Source organism: Callospermophilus lateralis, chromosome 3 (genome assembly GCF_048772815.1).
Source record: "Callospermophilus lateralis isolate mCalLat2 chromosome 3, mCalLat2.hap1, whole genome shotgun sequence".
NCBI lineage: Eukaryota > Metazoa > Chordata > Mammalia > Rodentia > Sciuridae > Callospermophilus > Callospermophilus lateralis.
Genome location: NC_135307.1, coordinates 114,936,611 through 114,954,383, shown reverse-complemented (window position 1 = coordinate 114,954,383; position 17,773 = coordinate 114,936,611). Strand labels below are relative to the sequence as shown.

The following is a 17,773-nucleotide window of genomic DNA, read 5'->3' as shown; positions in this document are numbered from 1 at the left end:
GAGACATGCAAAGAAAAAAATGAAGCGTGATCCAATTCAGGATTTTTTTTTTTTTGGTGGTGCTGGCGATTGAACCCAGAGCCTTGTGCATGCAAAGTAAGCACTCTACCATCTGAGCTATATCCCCAGCCCGAAATATGATCCATACAGGAAAAAAGGAGTCAATAGAAACTGTCCCTTAGGAGAGTCAGATAAAACTTTAAGCTATTTTAAGTATGTTCAAAGACCTAAAGGGAACTGAGTACAAAGAACTTTAAGTCTCAATAAAGTTATTAATAAAGAGTTAGAAATTACATATATTGCAGATACATAGTGAAATATGAGAGACAGTAAACATGCCTGTTTATATTTTATAACTCCTTTTTTCCTCCAATATGCTTTGGAAAAAAGTACAATCACTGAAATGAAAATTCACCAGAGGAGTTCAATAGTAGATTTGAACAGGTAGAAGGAAGAATCCATGAATTTAAAGACAGATCAGTTGAGATTCAGTTTAATGAACATGGGAAAAAAGAAGTAAAATGAACAAAACTGCAAAGTCCTTTTGGACACCATTAAATATACCAACTTCGGGGAGTTCAGAAGGAAAGAAGAAAAAGGGATAGAAATAGTATTTGAAGATATCATAGTTATAAATTCCTCAAATTAATCCACAAATGCATGAAGCACCATGAACTATAAGGAGGTTATATTTTTTCATGCATCATAAATAATTAAACTCTCTAATATCTAGGAACATTTTGCAAGAGAGAAAAGTGACTTATGATGTACAAAGGATTCTCAAGAAGATTAACAAGTGGTTTTATCATTAGATACTATTGGAGCCAAGGGTGGCATTCAAAATTTGGAAAGAGAAAAAGACTGTTAATGAAGAATTATTATTCTTCAGCAAAACTGTCCTTCAAAATGATAGACATCCCCCCCCAAAATAAATCCTAAACGACTTTGTTACTAGCAAACCTGCCCCATAGGAAATACCAAGTGAGTTCTTGTTGTCCAAATGAAAGGACACTAGAGAAGTGTAAATTGGATACAAATGAAAAAATAAAGAACAACATTTCAGGCAACTACAAAAAAGAATAAATACATTTTTTTTTTACTTCTAACTTTTCTTCCCTTCAATCTTATTTAAAAGACAGTTGCATAAAGCAGTAATTTTCATTCTGTTGATGGACATACTTTTCTTACTTTTCTAAAAATATAACTTGTACTAAAAAACTGTAAAGGAGGAGGGAGAGAATGGAGAAAAAGGCTTTATATATTACTGAAATTAAGTTTTTTTTTTAATCCAGATAACTGCCTTGGAAACTACTGAGTAAAAACTAAAAATAATATTGTAAGAAAAATTTAAGTATACTTACTAGAAAATATCATTTTAAATAAAGGAAAGCAATATTGAAAGAAACAGAGGATGAAAAATATCTTAATATGTAGTGAATCAAAGGAGAAATCACAAATGAAATTGGAAAATACTTTGTTATGATGGGAGATTAAAAACAAACATGGGGGCTGGGGATGTGGCTCAAGTGGTAGCGTGCTCGCCTGGCATGCATGCGGCCCGGGTTCGATTCTCAGCACCACGTACAAACAAAGATGTTGTGTCCGCCGAGACTAAAAAAAAAATAAATATTGAAAAATTCTCTCTCTCTCTCTCTCTCTCTCTCTCTCCTCTCTCACTCTCTCTTTAAAAAAACAAAAACAAAAACATGGTCCATCCTAATTCTCGCTGGTCAGTTTGTGGCCTGACAGGTTTTACTTATTGAACAGAGGACCCTAGAACAATAAGGAGCAATTTCAGTGGTGTCCCAATACTCTACTTAACATTCTTGGAGGTAAAGGGAGAGGAAACTAAATCCATTAAGCAGAAGGAAGGACAAAACAGATATGAAATAAATGAAGTAGAAATTACAAAATCATAATGAAAACAAATAAATTCTCTGAAAAGATAAGCAGAATGGAAAACCTTGAGCTTGACTGACCATGAAATAAATAGAAGATTCACATTATTAAAAAAAATATATATGTGTGTGTGTGTGTGTGTGTGTGTGTGTGTGTATGTGTATGTATTTTAGTTGTAGATGGACACAATATGTTTATTTGTTTATTTTTATGTGGTGCTAGGGATCAGACCCTGGGCTTCATGCATGCGAGGCAAGTGCTCTACCACTGAGCTACAACCTCAGACTGAAGATTCACATTATAATTTCAGTAATGAAGCTAACATTTCTGCTCATTTTTCAGAAGTAACAAAGGGTTAGTTACATGAATGATTAATGGCAACAAATTAGAAACTAGTTGAAATGGGAAAATTCCTAGAAAGACAAAACCAACCAGTACTGCTTCACAAGAAACAAAATTTGAATGAGTTTGGAACAAAGGAGATTGAATTAGCAAATGTATAAACCAAAAACAAAGAAATTTCCTACCAGCAAAAACCAGGACAAGTGAATTCACTGATGAATTCTGCCAAATATTTGAAGAATTAACACTAGTTCTTCATAAATTGTTTCAAAAAGTAGAATATGAGGAAATACTTGGCATCTTATTCTAAGGCAGTATCACCTGAATACCAAATAATACATCACAAGGAAAGAATACTATAAAAAACATTCCTTATGAATATGAATAAGAGAATCCTTAACATAATACTAGCAAGCTGAATCTAGCAATAGATAAAATTATATACTATAACCTAGTACAATTGTTTGAAGAATGAAAGGTTGGTTCAATTTAATGAAAATTAAATAATAATATAATAAGCCATGTTAGTAGATTTAAAGACATCGTTGCACTGTAAACACAGAAAAAAAGTATTTGACAAAAGCCAACACATAATCATGATTAAAACAAAACAAAGCAAAACACTGGCTGGGTGGGGGTGGGGGGAACAACCAAAACCCCAAATATTGAACAAGTTAAGAATGGAAGGGAACATCCTCAACCTGATCAGGAAATCTATGAAAAACCCAAAGCTTTTATTAAATGGTGGAATGATGAGGAAAAAAAAAAAAAGGATATCTGCCTTTTATTTAATTTTGTTCTGAAAAATCTTAGATGGGCAATTAGGCAAAGAATAAGAAATAAAAGACATCCAGAGTTTAAGGAAGGAGACTGTCTTGTTCACAGATAACATGATAATGTGTAGACTATTCTTGGAATACACATAAGTATTAAAACTAATAAGTGAGGAGATAAGATTTCTGAGTACAAATCAATATGCAAAATCAGTTGTATTTTTATATAATAGCAGTGAACAACCTGAAAATGATATTGGTTCATGTTTCATTTATGTGATCAACATTCATAAATATATGTGGATAAGAGTTGTTAAGAGTTGGACACTGAAAATTGCAAAACATTGAAAAAACTTAATACGTAAGTAAGTGGAAAGATAGTGTGTTTATGCATTGGAAGACATAGACCCCGATTTGAGCTATAGATTTACCATAGTCTGTATCAAAACTTGAACTTCCTTTGTGCAGAAATTGATAACTGATCCTCAAATTCATATGGAAAGGGATCTGGCAATGCAGGCATAAAATACTTGGAGGATTAGAACTTCTCAATTTGAATTAGGCAAGGCATTCTCCCATATGACACCAAAAGGAAGGACAAGAAACCAAAGGGAAAAAAATGGATGCATTGGACTTAATCAAATTTTTTGTGTCTCAAAGAATACATCAAAAAGGTGAAATTACATCCCACTTCTGATAAAGAACTTGTTGTTTTTTTTTTTTAAAAAGTGAAATTATAGCCCATTTCTGACTAAGAACTGGTATCTAGAATATATATTTAATTTGTAATGCTCAATTATAAGAAACTAATAACCTAATTAAAAATGAGAGAAAGATCTGAGAATACTTTACTCAAAAGATAAGCAGATGTCTAATAAATAAACTAAGAGATGATCAACATCATATGTCATCAGGGAAATGCAAATAGAACCTGTATTGAGATACGACTTCACATCACTGGGATGGCAAAATAAAAAAGGTAATAACAATTTTTGGTGAGAATGTGGAGAAATTGGAAACCTTATATGTTACTGGTAGAAATGTAAAATGGCACAGCTGTTTTGTAAAATAGCCTGGCAATTCCTCAGAAAGTTAAATTTAAAATTGTATTTGACTCAATGATTTCTTCTCCAAAATACACACCTCCCAAATGGAAGATGGATGTCCAAACAAAAAGGTGTAGTCACGTGTTCTTTTCACCATTATTCATAATAGCCAACAGGTGGAAACAGTGCTTGTCTATCAACTAATGAATTGCTAAACAAAATGTGGTATATCCATTCAATGGAATGGTACTTGTCCATAAAAAGGAATGAAGTGCTGGTACATGCTAAAAGCGGTATGCTTTGTGAAAGAAGTCAAACACAAAAAGGCCATATATTGTATGATTTTATTTGTGAGAATTATCCAGAATAGGCAAATCTGTAGAGAGATGTAGTATTTTCCTAGTGCTGGTGTGGCACTAAGAGATTGAGGGTATTATAAGAGATAATGGGGTATCCTTTTGCAATGATCAAAGTATTATAAACTTGATTGAGGGTTGATGATTATATAGCTTTGAATTATAGTAAACAATGAATTGTACACTTTAAACTACATATAGATTGTATGAGTATGAATTATGTTTCAATAAAATGGTTACATACAAACCCACACACAAAAGAATGTTCAGTTGTGTCTTTATTCATGGCAACTCACAAATGTCCATCAATGGAAGAATGGATAGTCAAATTATGATATATTCCTACCATGAACATTATTATTAAGGAATACAAGGGAACAGGCTGTTGAATGAGTCAAAAATACAATGAGAAAAAAGTTAGACATGAGGAAATACATCATTATATCATTTAGTTAGGCAAATTAGAATCAGAGACATGGCCTCTAGTCTGATACTATGGAGCTGAAATTGAGACTCTGTTTCATGGTTCAGAAACCTCAAAGAACTTGAACTTTTCTGTTACTGAACAAGTAATTTAAAAAGTCTGTCTGGTGGCCTTGTATAGAGAAACAAAAGGAATCTTAGCTGTTACAGCTTATTAGATAAGGTTAAAAAAAAACTTTACTAAATCAATGGCTTACATTTGCATCATATGTTAGTATGGGGATCTGAATTTGCACTATATATTTGATACATAATCTCAAACTAAGAAATTATCCCAGTTAAGAATTAGTATAAGCAAATTCTAACTAAGCCTCTAGAGTTGATGAGACTCCTTTGAAAATAACCTTTACAAGTTGGGTGCTGTGGTACATGCCTGTAATCCATGCAACTGGAGAGGCTGAGGCAGGAGTATTACAAATTCAACCTTACGAACTTAGCAAGGCCCTAAACAATGTAGTGAGACCCTGTCTCAAAAGAGAAAATAAAAAGGACTTGGGATGTGGTTCAGTGGTTAAGCACCCTTGAGTTCGGTTCCTGGAACTCCTCCCTCCCCCTAAACAAAAACCTTTCCTGAAAATATACTTATAAACCATCCTAGAACAATCATACCTCCTTAACAAAGAGTTGGTACACACAACAAACAAGAAGAATATATTAAAATATAGAAATAGTATTGTGGTCTGGAAATATAATGTTTAAAATAAATGGAGGTCATTCAAAACCTAATTTAGGCATGTATTCAGACACAAAACAGTCATAGATAAACATGTACTCATATCCAAATGACACTGCCACACTGTATTCGATCAGATGGGAAATGAGGGTTCCATGGCTATGAATGATTTTTGGAAACTCTATACTATAATTTAGTGAGCACTTTAATGTCATAATCTTCTTGAATAATCTTCTTGAATAGCGCACTTTAATGTCATAATCTTCTTGAATTATATCTGACTAGAAGATTACCAAATTAGTTATGGAAGGGCAAGTTTGGTGATACGTCTTAAAATTACAATTTGGACAGAGTATGAGTGGAGTTTACCAGGTGTTTTTTCCTCAACTCGTCTCCCTTAACAAAGTGCAGGCTAGTCTTTGAAAGCATACGTTCTCCAAGCAACCCATTAAGTGGGAATTACTGGTAGCAAAGGGAGTAGAGTATTTTTACTGAGGTTTCTTTTGGTTATGAAATGATGGTAAACTTGGTTGTAACTGTCTCCTTTTGAAACATTGAAAATTTACTGCTGTTGATTCTCACATTGGGCAAATGATATATAATGTTTTATTATTTATTTTTTTGTTGTAGATATGAAACATTTGAACACATTTTGTTTTGAAAAAAATCTGTTTCCGTGTGTACTATTATCCTGATTTATTATTTGTAATAAATTTATTTCCTTTGCTAAGTGTAGATGCCTTTTCTTTGGATTTAGATATCCAATTTAGGGAATTACAGTGAGATTAAAAAATACTCTGCAAACCTCTTTGAATTACTTTTTCTCTGTTTAATCCATTAAATTCAAGTTTTTAATTTTGTGAATATTTCAATGAAATTGATATAGGTATATTGAAAATAGATTAGAAATCATAAACCTGAGTTTATTATTTTATATTACATTATAACTATATTCTTATAAGATATAAACATATGCTGTATTTAAGTTTTTGTAGGTGTTCGAAGTCTGGGATGATGAGACAAAAGTGGGTTAATCTTTAAAATGATTCTGTCTTGAGAACTATTTGTAGATTATTACTTTGTATCTAATTCCTAATTATACAATAAAGAGCATTAATGGAACTTTTACTTATTTGTGTTATGTAATTTACCTGTTTTTTAAATAATGCACTTTTGCTTTTTAAAAGCAAGGCTATTTAAATTTGAACATTATGCCCTAACACTAGAAGTGATCTTTGAATAAATGGTGAATAGTTCTCCCAAAGCCTGGAAACCCTTCTCTTTTAAATCCATTTATTGCTAATATTTACAGCACTAGTTCCCCCTTTTATTGTTAGTGTGACTTACTGTTTAAATAGCACTGATTTGAGGTTTTGGTCTTTATTTGAATGTGCTCTTTTCCCTTTCCTTTGGGTTGCTGATTTCTGCCTCACTTTCCTAAGAATTGGTGGTAATCTGTAATTTCTCCAGATTTATAAATTCAAAAATCCTACTGGTTTTCTCTGCTCTGTGGTGCTTTTCTTCACACTTTAAATCACTGTACACTTGTTGGAATTTCTACAAGTGTGGCTAATTGCAGGATTTGTGAAAGAATTGTTTCAATGTTTAGGAAATTGTTCTGGGTATATTTCTCTTTGTGGTTTCATCAGTGTTGCCAACTATATGGTAATGATATTTCAGACCCAATAAAAGTGAGTCTATTTAAAAAATGTTTACTATTATACAAATTGTTTTTGATATGTCTCTAGAATTTTAGTTTAGAAATTTTTAGTGTGGTATTAACTCACAGTACTTTGAGTAGTTAAAAAAAAAAAAAAGGACAGTTTGAATACCTGAAAAGAACCCTAATAATAATAGAAAAAAGTTACATAGATGATAAATGATAGAGCAAAATAAAACCTTTTTTTCTCGATTATTTGTTTGTAATTTCCACAAATTAACTGGAAAAATTCTTTACATTTAGCCTCTATTTTCAGTACTTCTTTTTACACTTTTAAAATAGTTGGCAGCATTGTCCTTGATTCTCTATTGGTTTGGGCTTACTTAATTGTCTTTTTCTTTTCTCTGTTTTTTTTTTCCCCCTTTTGCTTTCTAAGGACATGATGATACAGCGCCATGTGCGGTTTTGAAAAGTATGGATAGTTTTAGCTTTCTTCAACACCCAGTCCACCAGAGGAGCTTAGAGATTCTGCAGAGGTGCAAGGAAGAGAAGTACAGTAAGGCTGCAAATCCTGATAAACTCTGTTTTGTCACATAGCCATTTGGAAATGGAAACCAAGAGCATTCTACACCAGTTGGAACATAGATTGCACAGGCAATATGACTTCCATAATCTTTTGAGCAGTCTCAGGATAGTTCCCGAGACTTCACTGTTTTGCTGGAAGTGCTGAGATACCTGTTCATGTAGTGATTCAAAGTGCCAAGATACCTGTTTTCTTTCTTTCTTTCTTTTTTTAAAAATAATTTTAATATTTATTTTCTTAGTTTTTGGCAAACACAGCATCTTTGTTTGTGATACCTGTTTTCCTAACTTGGTGATTGTCCTATTTGCCAGTGATTATTGAGTTAATTATACTTGGTCACAGTTTTTGAATTGGCTTTCATTTTTGTCTTTCAGGTAGTTGAGTGATGGGTAAAAATAAACAATGCTTTTTTTTTAACCTTCCTTATTAAAAAAAATAATCCTTATTGGGATATCACTGAAATAAAATAACCTGCATGAAAGAACACAATTTGGTAAGTCTTAACACATGCAGGCAATCATCAAATTATCACCATAATCTTGGTGGCCAACATTTCCAAGTTCCTTAAACTCCTTTCTGAATCTGGCTCATTTTTATGTTTCCTTATGCTTGATTTCCAAGATTAGCAATGCTGGTAAATTTGTTTAGGTCCATTGAGGACCTCCAATCAGACCTTCTTTTATCTGATTTAAAGCAAAGCTACCACACTGATGTTTCAGCATAAGGAAGATTAACAGAATGTTAAACAAAAATGTTCTTTTTGTTTGCTTTTTATAAAACTGGTGTAAAAGATGAGCTTTGTCCCCATTTCCTCTTTTGCTTTTTATTTGGTATACTCATTGTGAATGATAATTGGTTATTTTGCTTGTTGTGAGATTATAGTTATTAGTCTGTTGCTATTGTGAGAACAAATGGATCCTTCAGAATATTCAAAACCTACCTCAGTAATTTGTGTATAGTGGATTGAATTTACTTACATAATTGTTTCTGAACTTTTAATAATTTGCTACAGGGTAAGTTTGCTAATTTCAGTTTTCTGATTGAAATTCCCTTGAAATATTAGTATCATCTGGTGTCAGCAAAGGAAGAATATAAGTAGAATTCCTAAAAGCACATGTTATGAGTACCTTTTTTTCAATTTCTCTTACATATACTGAATTGGTGTAAGAAAATGTGTAATGTATTATTAGAAAGAAATATGAAAAATATTTTCCCATTTTAGAAAGAACAAAGGTAAGTATTTCATTTAAAAAAGATGTGTTTAAAAATTATTCATAATTATTGCTCTTGTTTCTAAAAGGTATCCAAATGTTCTCATTCCAGTTTTCTATCTTGCTATTCTGAATCTTTTAATACATGGGACATTGTTTAAAACAGTCTACAGATCTTTGTGGTGGAGCTTAGATTAATTCTTTTTTAAGTAGTTTCAAATAATTTATTTGCTGTGGTTTTTCATGACTCAGCTTGACAACTGAGGCCTTTCTCATTTACTAGAGTATATTCTAATATTCTAATATACTAGGCTAGGAAGACATCAGCTTCCAGTACTACCTAAAGAAATTATGCATTTGTATGTGTTTACATGCAAATTTATCCACTGTAGTATTAGGCAATAATTGCAATTTTAGTATATAAAATCATAAATTCAAGTTTGGATGATTTCTCTTTAAAAAAAGAGTAGGGGACAACCAGCTTTAAGAAATTGTGAATTGGTAAAGCAAGTGAACCCTCCCACAGGGAACAGTGATAAAACCTGGAAAAAAATTTAACCAACTATTTGAAAGTATTGGAAAAACATCAAAAGGAGGCAGAAAGCAAAGACTTTCTTCTTTAAAGTACATAAAACAATAGATAAAAATTGTCAATCTGTAGCTTTTTGCACAAAGGGTTCCCTAACTCTCATAGCTCTTGAAACAAAGGACCACAACTATATTGGTTTGAGATGAAGACTATCAGCTGGAAATTTAGGAGGACAGTAGATTATAACTCTTCCGACATCCCTGACTAACTGTTGTAGAGTATGCAGGGAAGATCTAAGAACTCTTACCACAATCAGAAGATAATTCTTGAAAGACTGATGATAGTGGGTCACGTATTTATAGTAGTAGAGGTTGGTAAACTTTTTCAGCAAAAGACCAGATAATAAATATTTTAGACTTTGTGGACCATAAGGTTTCTGTCGAACTACTCGGTTTTGAGTGAATGGAGCCATAGATTACATATAAATAAATGAGTGTGGCTATGTTCCAATAAAACTTTATTATGGACACTGATAATTTAAATTTTGTATAATTTTCACATTATAAAAATATTATTATTTTATTCTTAATCATTTAAAAGTCTAAAAACCATTTTTAGTTCATGGCCATACAAGGTAGGTGGGGGATTTGATTTAGGCTGTACATCTAGTTTGCTGATTTATATATTATTGGAGGGAATGAGTAAGCTAGAAGATGTATACTAAATTAAATGACAAAGTTTCTTTCCTTCTCTTAATTTCTTTTGAAAGATTTGGCAGTTTAAAGTATAAATTATGGCACTGTTTTGGTGGTTTAAAATATGTCCACCAAGTCTTTGATTCTCCTCCCTTTAAGAGGCATGTGCCATACTTAGTGACTTGCTTCTAACAAATGGAATGTGGCAGAAGTGACAATATGTGGCCTTCAAGATTAAAACATAAAAGGTATTGTGGCTCTTATTCTTTTCAGTTTTGGTGCTCCTCCCTGCTCTCTGCAGGGGAGAGTCTTTGAGATTTGACAGGAAATTAGAAGACAGGGGAGTAATTGAGGCTCCTAGGAACTTGAGCTGTGGTTTCAGTTTCAGAAAAGTTAGGAACCCTGGAAAGGAGAAGCAATCCATTAAGAGGAAGAAGAAATAGAGTAGAATAAATAGAACAGTTGAATCTCATTTATATTTGCACCCATATTTCTGGCCTTCAGTCCAGCCTTGTGAAAATTGAGAATATGTTGATCAATAAGATGAAACATCAGCAGTTTCCAGACAAAGGTTATGAGCTTTCTTCATCTCATTACTTTCACCTGTTGACAGAGCCTAGCTGGATGTCTTGGCCTCAGACATTAGTATGGTAACACAAATGATTGAAAATTGAAAGTTTATTGTCTGATGAAAATTGATGAAAACCACTAACAGAAAGGTATCTGGTAACCTTACCCTCATATATTTGGGAAAGAAACAAAATGTGTAATTCCTGATTTAAAGCAAAATTCATTAGGACAACTTGAAAGTATTTTGATCTGAGTAATTTTGGAAACAAAACATGTTAAAATGTGTGAGTATATCCAAAGCAGTACTTAGAAAAAAAAATTATGGTTAAAAAGATGAATAACTTAAGTTTCCATTTTAAGAACCTAAAGAAAAAAGAACATGTCAGGCGCCAAGGAAATATAATAAAGTAAATAAAGTTGAGAGCTAAAAATCAGTGACATAGAAAACAGGTTAACAATAGGAAAAAAGTCAATGAAACCTAAAGGTGTTATTTTTTTTTTAAAATAAGCAATGAAATTGATAAACCTACCCCAGCACTGTCCAATAGAACTTTCTGTGATGTTAGAAAAGTTCTCTAACTTCACTGAACAAGACTGTTGCCACTAGCCACATGTGGCTCTTAAGAACCTGAAATATAGGGTTGGGTTGTAGCTCAGTGGTGGAGTACTTGCCTAGCACATGGGAGTCACTGGGTTTGAAATGTGGCTGGTACATTTGAAACTGAAGTTTTAATATTATTTAATGAATTTAAACTTACACAGTCACGTATAGTGTCTGTTTCATTGGACAGTGTAATATCAGAAGGCAGAAAGCTATTATCTGGAATGAAAGAGTAAAGACAATTACATATCCTATCAATGTCAAAAGTTTGAGGAGGAGATTATGTACACTTATGTCAATAAATTAAACAACTTTTGTGAAATGGATAAATTTCTTGGTTGTAAACAATATCAAAATTGATCCAAGAAAACAGGAAACCCGAAGAATCTTTTATCTGTTAATGATATGGAATTCATAATTAAAATCTTTGCCATATATAAACACATATTCAGGCCCTGATACATCAAGAGTGAAAGAAATAATTTGCCAGTTCTCAACTCCTTCAGGTTATAGAGGATCAGGGAACACAATCCAAATCATATTTTGAGGTCAGTATTCTTTGCTACCAAATCATGACTTTATGATGATGGATATAAAAATCTTGAATTATATAAGAAAGCACCAAATTCAGCAGTATATTAAAGGATCATATGTGAGGATCAAATTAAATTTATTCCAGGAATAAAAGATAGTTTTGACAATAGTGTTAGCATTTATGATAAACTGAGTTAATCAACTTTTAGCTAATAAGAGATTTATTTGGCTCACAGATTTAGAGGTTCCTGTCCATGATTGGTTGTCCCTATTGCTTTGGGCAAGTTAGATGGTGGGGATATATAACAGAGCAGAACTGCTCGCCTGATGGATGAAAGTGATCTAGGGAAGAAGAGACTGAGGTCTCAGAATCCCTTTTGAGGACACATACCCAATGATCCATATATCCCCCATTAGGCCCAAGTTCTTAAAGTTTTCAACATCTCTCAGTAATACCAAGCCAGGGATCAAATGTCTTGACACTTGGGCCTTTAGGAGACACTCAAAATTTAAACCATAGCAACAATCAAATCAATTTATAGTGTTGGCCACCTAAAAAAGAACAAGTATATGATCATTTTATTAGCTAGAGAAAAAGAGTTTGTCATAATTCCATTTTTTAAAACCCTTTTAACATCTCAGGAGTAGAAAGCATCTTGTTCATTTTATAAAAGATATGTATGAAAATCTTGTAGAAAACTTTTCCCCTAATTTTAAGAGTATAGCCAGGGACATCTGCTTTTGCTACTCAGAACATTCTATTGAAGGTCATCAGCAGAGCAATAAGGCAACAAAAAGAAATAAAAGGTATAGAAGTTAAAAGAGAGGAAGTGGACAATATGAGCATTAATATAAAAAATCAAGAAGTCTAAAAATGGTCTTAGAATTAAAAAAGATGCCAGGTAAATAGTAAGGCAAATTAAATTGTAATATTATAGCTGTGCACACTAGGAAAATGGGACTTATAAATTCCATTTGCCATGTATCTCAGCCAACTTCTAGATATAACAACTAGATATACTTCTAGATATAGTTCCTTTCCCATTTTACAAAGTTGTTTTGTGTCACAGAAAGCACAAGGCAAAAGTGATAATATGTCACAAGGTTAAATCATAAGACTTACCCATCTTGGGTACTTCTTTACTTGCTTTCACATTGGTGTCTCAGAGATGTTGCCATTTGTGACCTGTCCTATTGAGAGTCCCAGTGAAGCCTCAACCAACAGGTAGTAAGAATATGAAGCTTGTTATTAACTATGCAAATGACTTTAGAAGCAGATTCTTCAGCCTCATTTCAATCTTTAGATGACTACAGCCTTGCTTGACAGCTTGAATACAAGTTCATAATTAGATCTTGAGTGAGAACCACTCAGCTAAGCAACTCCTCCTGAATTGTTACTTCTTTAGAAACTCTGAGATGATAGCTGTTGTTTTAAATTGTTGGGGTTTGCAGTAATTAGTATGCAGTGGATAACTAATACAACATACACAAACATGAGGTAATTAGGGATAAATTTAACAAATATGTGTAAGTCTTAAATATCCCTGAGAGCATTTAAAAAATACAACAAAGACAGTTGTAGTTTTGTATTATGAGATACCAGTTTTTTCTCATATAATCTATAAATTAAATATAATCCCAGTGAATATCACAGCAAGTGTTTGGTAGAAATTCATAAGCTGAATTGTAGACCACTTGGAATGACCAGAATAATTCCAAATAAGTAGTCTGTAGAACTTAACACTATATAATTTCAAGACTAAAATGGTTATTATATTGTTCTCTTGGTGTAAGGATCAGGTGATCAGTGAATAAAATAGAGTACAGAAATGGATCAACACATATGGTCAGATTTCCACAAAGGTGCTGAGATAATTCAGTGGGATAAAGGATAGTCTTTCAAACAAATGGTAATGAAAAACTATATCCATATGTTATAAGAGAACTTTGACTTTTACTGTCAAACACACTTAAAAATTAAATGGCTCAGAAAGTTCTTTATAAGACCAAAACTTTTAAATTTGTAGAAGAAAACCGAGAGGAAATCTTTGTAGTCTTGGGACAAGCAAGGATTTCTTAGATTGGGCATATAAATATGAACTGTAGAAGGTAAATGTTACTAAATTAGAGCTCACTGAATTGAAAACTTCTGCTTTCCAAGTAATGGTAAGAGGGGGATGAATGTCACACCACAGCTTGAGAAATGATATTTGTAATAGTTTGTAGTTCTGATATCTGATAATAGACTTGCAAAAAACCTCTTGCAATATTAAAAAATAAATTTAAAATGGTCATAAGATTTGAACATAAAAGAAGGTTTGTGAAAGATGTCCAACTTAGTCTTCAGGGATTTTCCAATTATAATCACAATAAAGCTCAGTTATTTACCTGAGAAAAATTAAAACATGTTTATAAAAACTTTCATAGATGCATCTTTAAAATGAAGTTCTGCTTACACAGAAGATGACATACTTTTTGTTTTTTTATTCAGTTTATATTAAATTCTAGATAGTACAAACTGATCTGTGTGGATGACAGATCAGCTATTGAATTGATGGGGTTAGGGATCGGGCATGTGAGGGATTGTCCAAGAAAGGGCATTAGGAATCTCTTAGGGGTTGATGGAGATGTTCTGCATCTTCTGTTGTTGGTGGTTATGGGGTGAATGCATTTGTCAAAACTTATACAATTGTATACATAAAATGAATATATTTTACTGTATTAAAGGCTTTACCTCAATAGAAAAGCATTTAATTGTATGTCATGAACCCTGATATAAATTAGAGAATTTTTTTATGAAAGTAAGAATATGCAATTTATATAAAAGGTAGATAATCAGAATTTGTTTCAAATTGGTAGATAGAAACAAGTTCAGGAAATGCTGATGTATATTTTGGTGAAAACTCCAGGGAAGGCAGGAAATTATATTTGTCTTAAATTAGTAAATGATGCATATTTATTGAGTTTAGGAAATTACAATAAACCAAATGTATGCTTTAAAGACAACAATGATAATAGCAAAAATAAGAATTTATATTCTTTAACATAAGAAATCTCTCAAAAGAAAATCAAGATGGGGAAAATGAGTGAAATAAATAGAAGATATGAAGTAAAATGCTAGAAACAAATACTGTTATTCAAATGCTATATATATATATTTTTTTAATGAAGTACAGGGAATTGAACCCAGGGCCTTGCAAATGCTGGGTAAGCATTTTAACTACTGAGCTGTATACCCCTATTCCTTGTTACTCAAAATTAACAGAAATGGCAAATTCACTAAACTCCCTACATGAATTTTTTCAGTAGGTTAAATTTTATTTACATGATATAAAGTACTTTCAGTGATGATGTTTAAAGATACGATACTTAAATATGATTACATGACCTGTGTAACTCTGTCATGTACAATCAGATAAATGAGAAGTTATACTCCATTTATGTATGATGTGTCAAAATGCATTCTTCTGTCATGTATTACTAATTAGAAACAATAAAAAAATAAAGATATGATATGTAACATGAAAATGAAAGTATGGACAAAGAGATAACAGACAGATATGAACTATAGCAATAAATGAGGCTATATAATAATCGGAACAAATCTTCACTGAAGTAACTTGTAAAATTATTTACTTGAGAAAGAGAAATTGAATCCACTATAGAAGTTTTGAGACTAAATCAAGAAATTGGTAAATATGTGTGTACATCTAAATGAGTAATACTTTATGAAACTTAATAGTAGTTATGCTTAATTTGCTTGATTAATATGAAGATAACATGGTGAAAGTAAGTTTTGGGTAATAATAACATTCCTAACAAGAAGGGGATGATGAGAATTAACTATTTGAATGTTTCTGTACTCTTCAGGAAAAGAAGATATAATTAATTTAATTAAGAATTCATGAGAAGGAGGGATAGGAAGGGCAGCAGAATAAAATAGACACTAGTATTGCTGTATGTATATACGTGGCCTTATAACCAATGTGATTCTGCAACCTGTACACTTGGAAAAATCAGAAGTTATATGCCATGTGATTCAAATGTATGATATGTCAAGATCAATGTATTGTCATGAGCAACTAATAAAAAAATATTTTCAATATAATAAGTTACATAAAGTGTTTGGAAATAAGTGTTATTAAAATAAAAGCATAAAGCAAAAGAAATAAAAAAGAACTCATGAGTATGTTAAAAATTTAAGAATGACCTTAGAGTATATTCAACTTTCAAAATAAGAAATTAGAATAAAGAAAATAATTCAGTTAGAAATTTGGGTAAAATCATGCAATAATTAGGGTAAATACAAAGCTTAAATAAGATGGCACAAAATATGTTAGGTGTATTAATAATACTAGTAAATTAAAATGGACTGACTTTAACAGAGTTTAAAACTAAGAACTTGAACAAAATTTAGCTGTAGAATTGTTACAGATCTAAAATATGAATACAAAAAGATTAAACATATTGGAGAAAAATTACATAAGAATATTCCTGTTTTCTGGTTTGTGCATTTTCCTACCTCATTTAGATGGCCACTGTTAAGATTTATTACTATAAATTAATTTTGCCTTTTCTAAAAATTTTATATAAATGGGATTATATAGTATGGATTCTTTCTTGTTTTGATTTTATTTATCCAGCATAATGATTTACATATTCATCCATGTTTTTTCATGTAACAATATATGTACTTGTGTTTCATTCTATATGTATTATGTACATTTGCATATGTAACATTGTGTTTATCATTTATTACTTGGTGAATTGAAGAGTTGTATACTGTTAAAGCTGTTGTGAGGGACCCTGCTATGTATATTTTTGTGAATATGAAAAATACATATTTTTCATATTCATAAAAATACATTTTTTGTGAATATGAAATGTATTTTCATTTCTAAGTTAATATTTGTGACTGGAGATATTGTTTCACAAAGTACACATTTGTGATATCATTAAGGAACTGTCCAAGTATTGATTGGCACTTTATTGTTTCATTATTTTTGTGGTCTTTATTTGTGATGATTAAGTCAGATATTCTCCTATAGTCATTGCCTCAGTTTTCAGCAGTTTAGATTAGATATCCCTAGTTGGCTTATATTATATTTGTCTAGTTTGGGATTTACTGCTCCTCTTGGTTCTATGCTTTATTGTTTTTCATTAAATTCAGAAAAATTTGACTAATTTGTTTAAAATTTTGTTTCAGTTGCAGTTTCTCCCTGTTGTTTTTTCAATAACATGTTAGAATATTTGGTATCTCAATGATTGTTCAGACTCTGTTATTTTTCTTTTATTTTATTCTTTGTGTTCTTTACATTGGATGATTTGTTTTATTTCAATTTCATTGTGCCAATTCTGATCTATTCTTAGATGCGTAGAATGAAGTTTTTGTTTCCATAAAAATTATTTTTCAGTTTCAGAATATGCATTTTGTTCTTTTGAAGACCATTTTCTCTTTTTAATCCTTGAATATAATTATGTTAGCTATTTTAATTTTTTTGTGTGTGTGTGTGGCTAATTCCAGCAATCGGAGATCTTGGGACTTGATGCTTTTGGAATGAAGTTAGAGAGTAGAATACTCTGGTCTTTATTTTTAAATCTGAGTTAGTAGTCTGAAGTGTTTAGTATATTATTCCTCACGTTTCTTATGTGTTCAAAATATTTAATAATAGATATAAAAATTGTTACATAGAGGGATATAAGGAATTTAAAGATTATTCAAGAAAGAAACACTCGGATGTTTTTGAAGGAGGAGAAAATTCCTTGTGAGCACACTTTATAGTAAAGAAGAATTTAAGAATATGAATCCAATAAAGAA

The 17,773-nt window shown here is 31.6% G+C and overlaps 1 protein-coding gene across 1 annotated transcript in view; it reads left to right on the top strand.

The window, feature by feature from the left end:
- The window catches only part of Myo9a (myosin IXA), a 263,115-nt gene that overhangs the window by 125,238 nt on the left and 120,104 nt on the right, over positions 1-17,773 (top strand). The window contains exon 15 of the mRNA XM_076851030.2: positions 7,669-7,788. Coding sequence (XP_076707145.2) covers positions 7,669-7,788 — 120 coding nt within the window. The remainder of the gene's footprint in view (positions 1-7,668; positions 7,789-17,773) is intronic.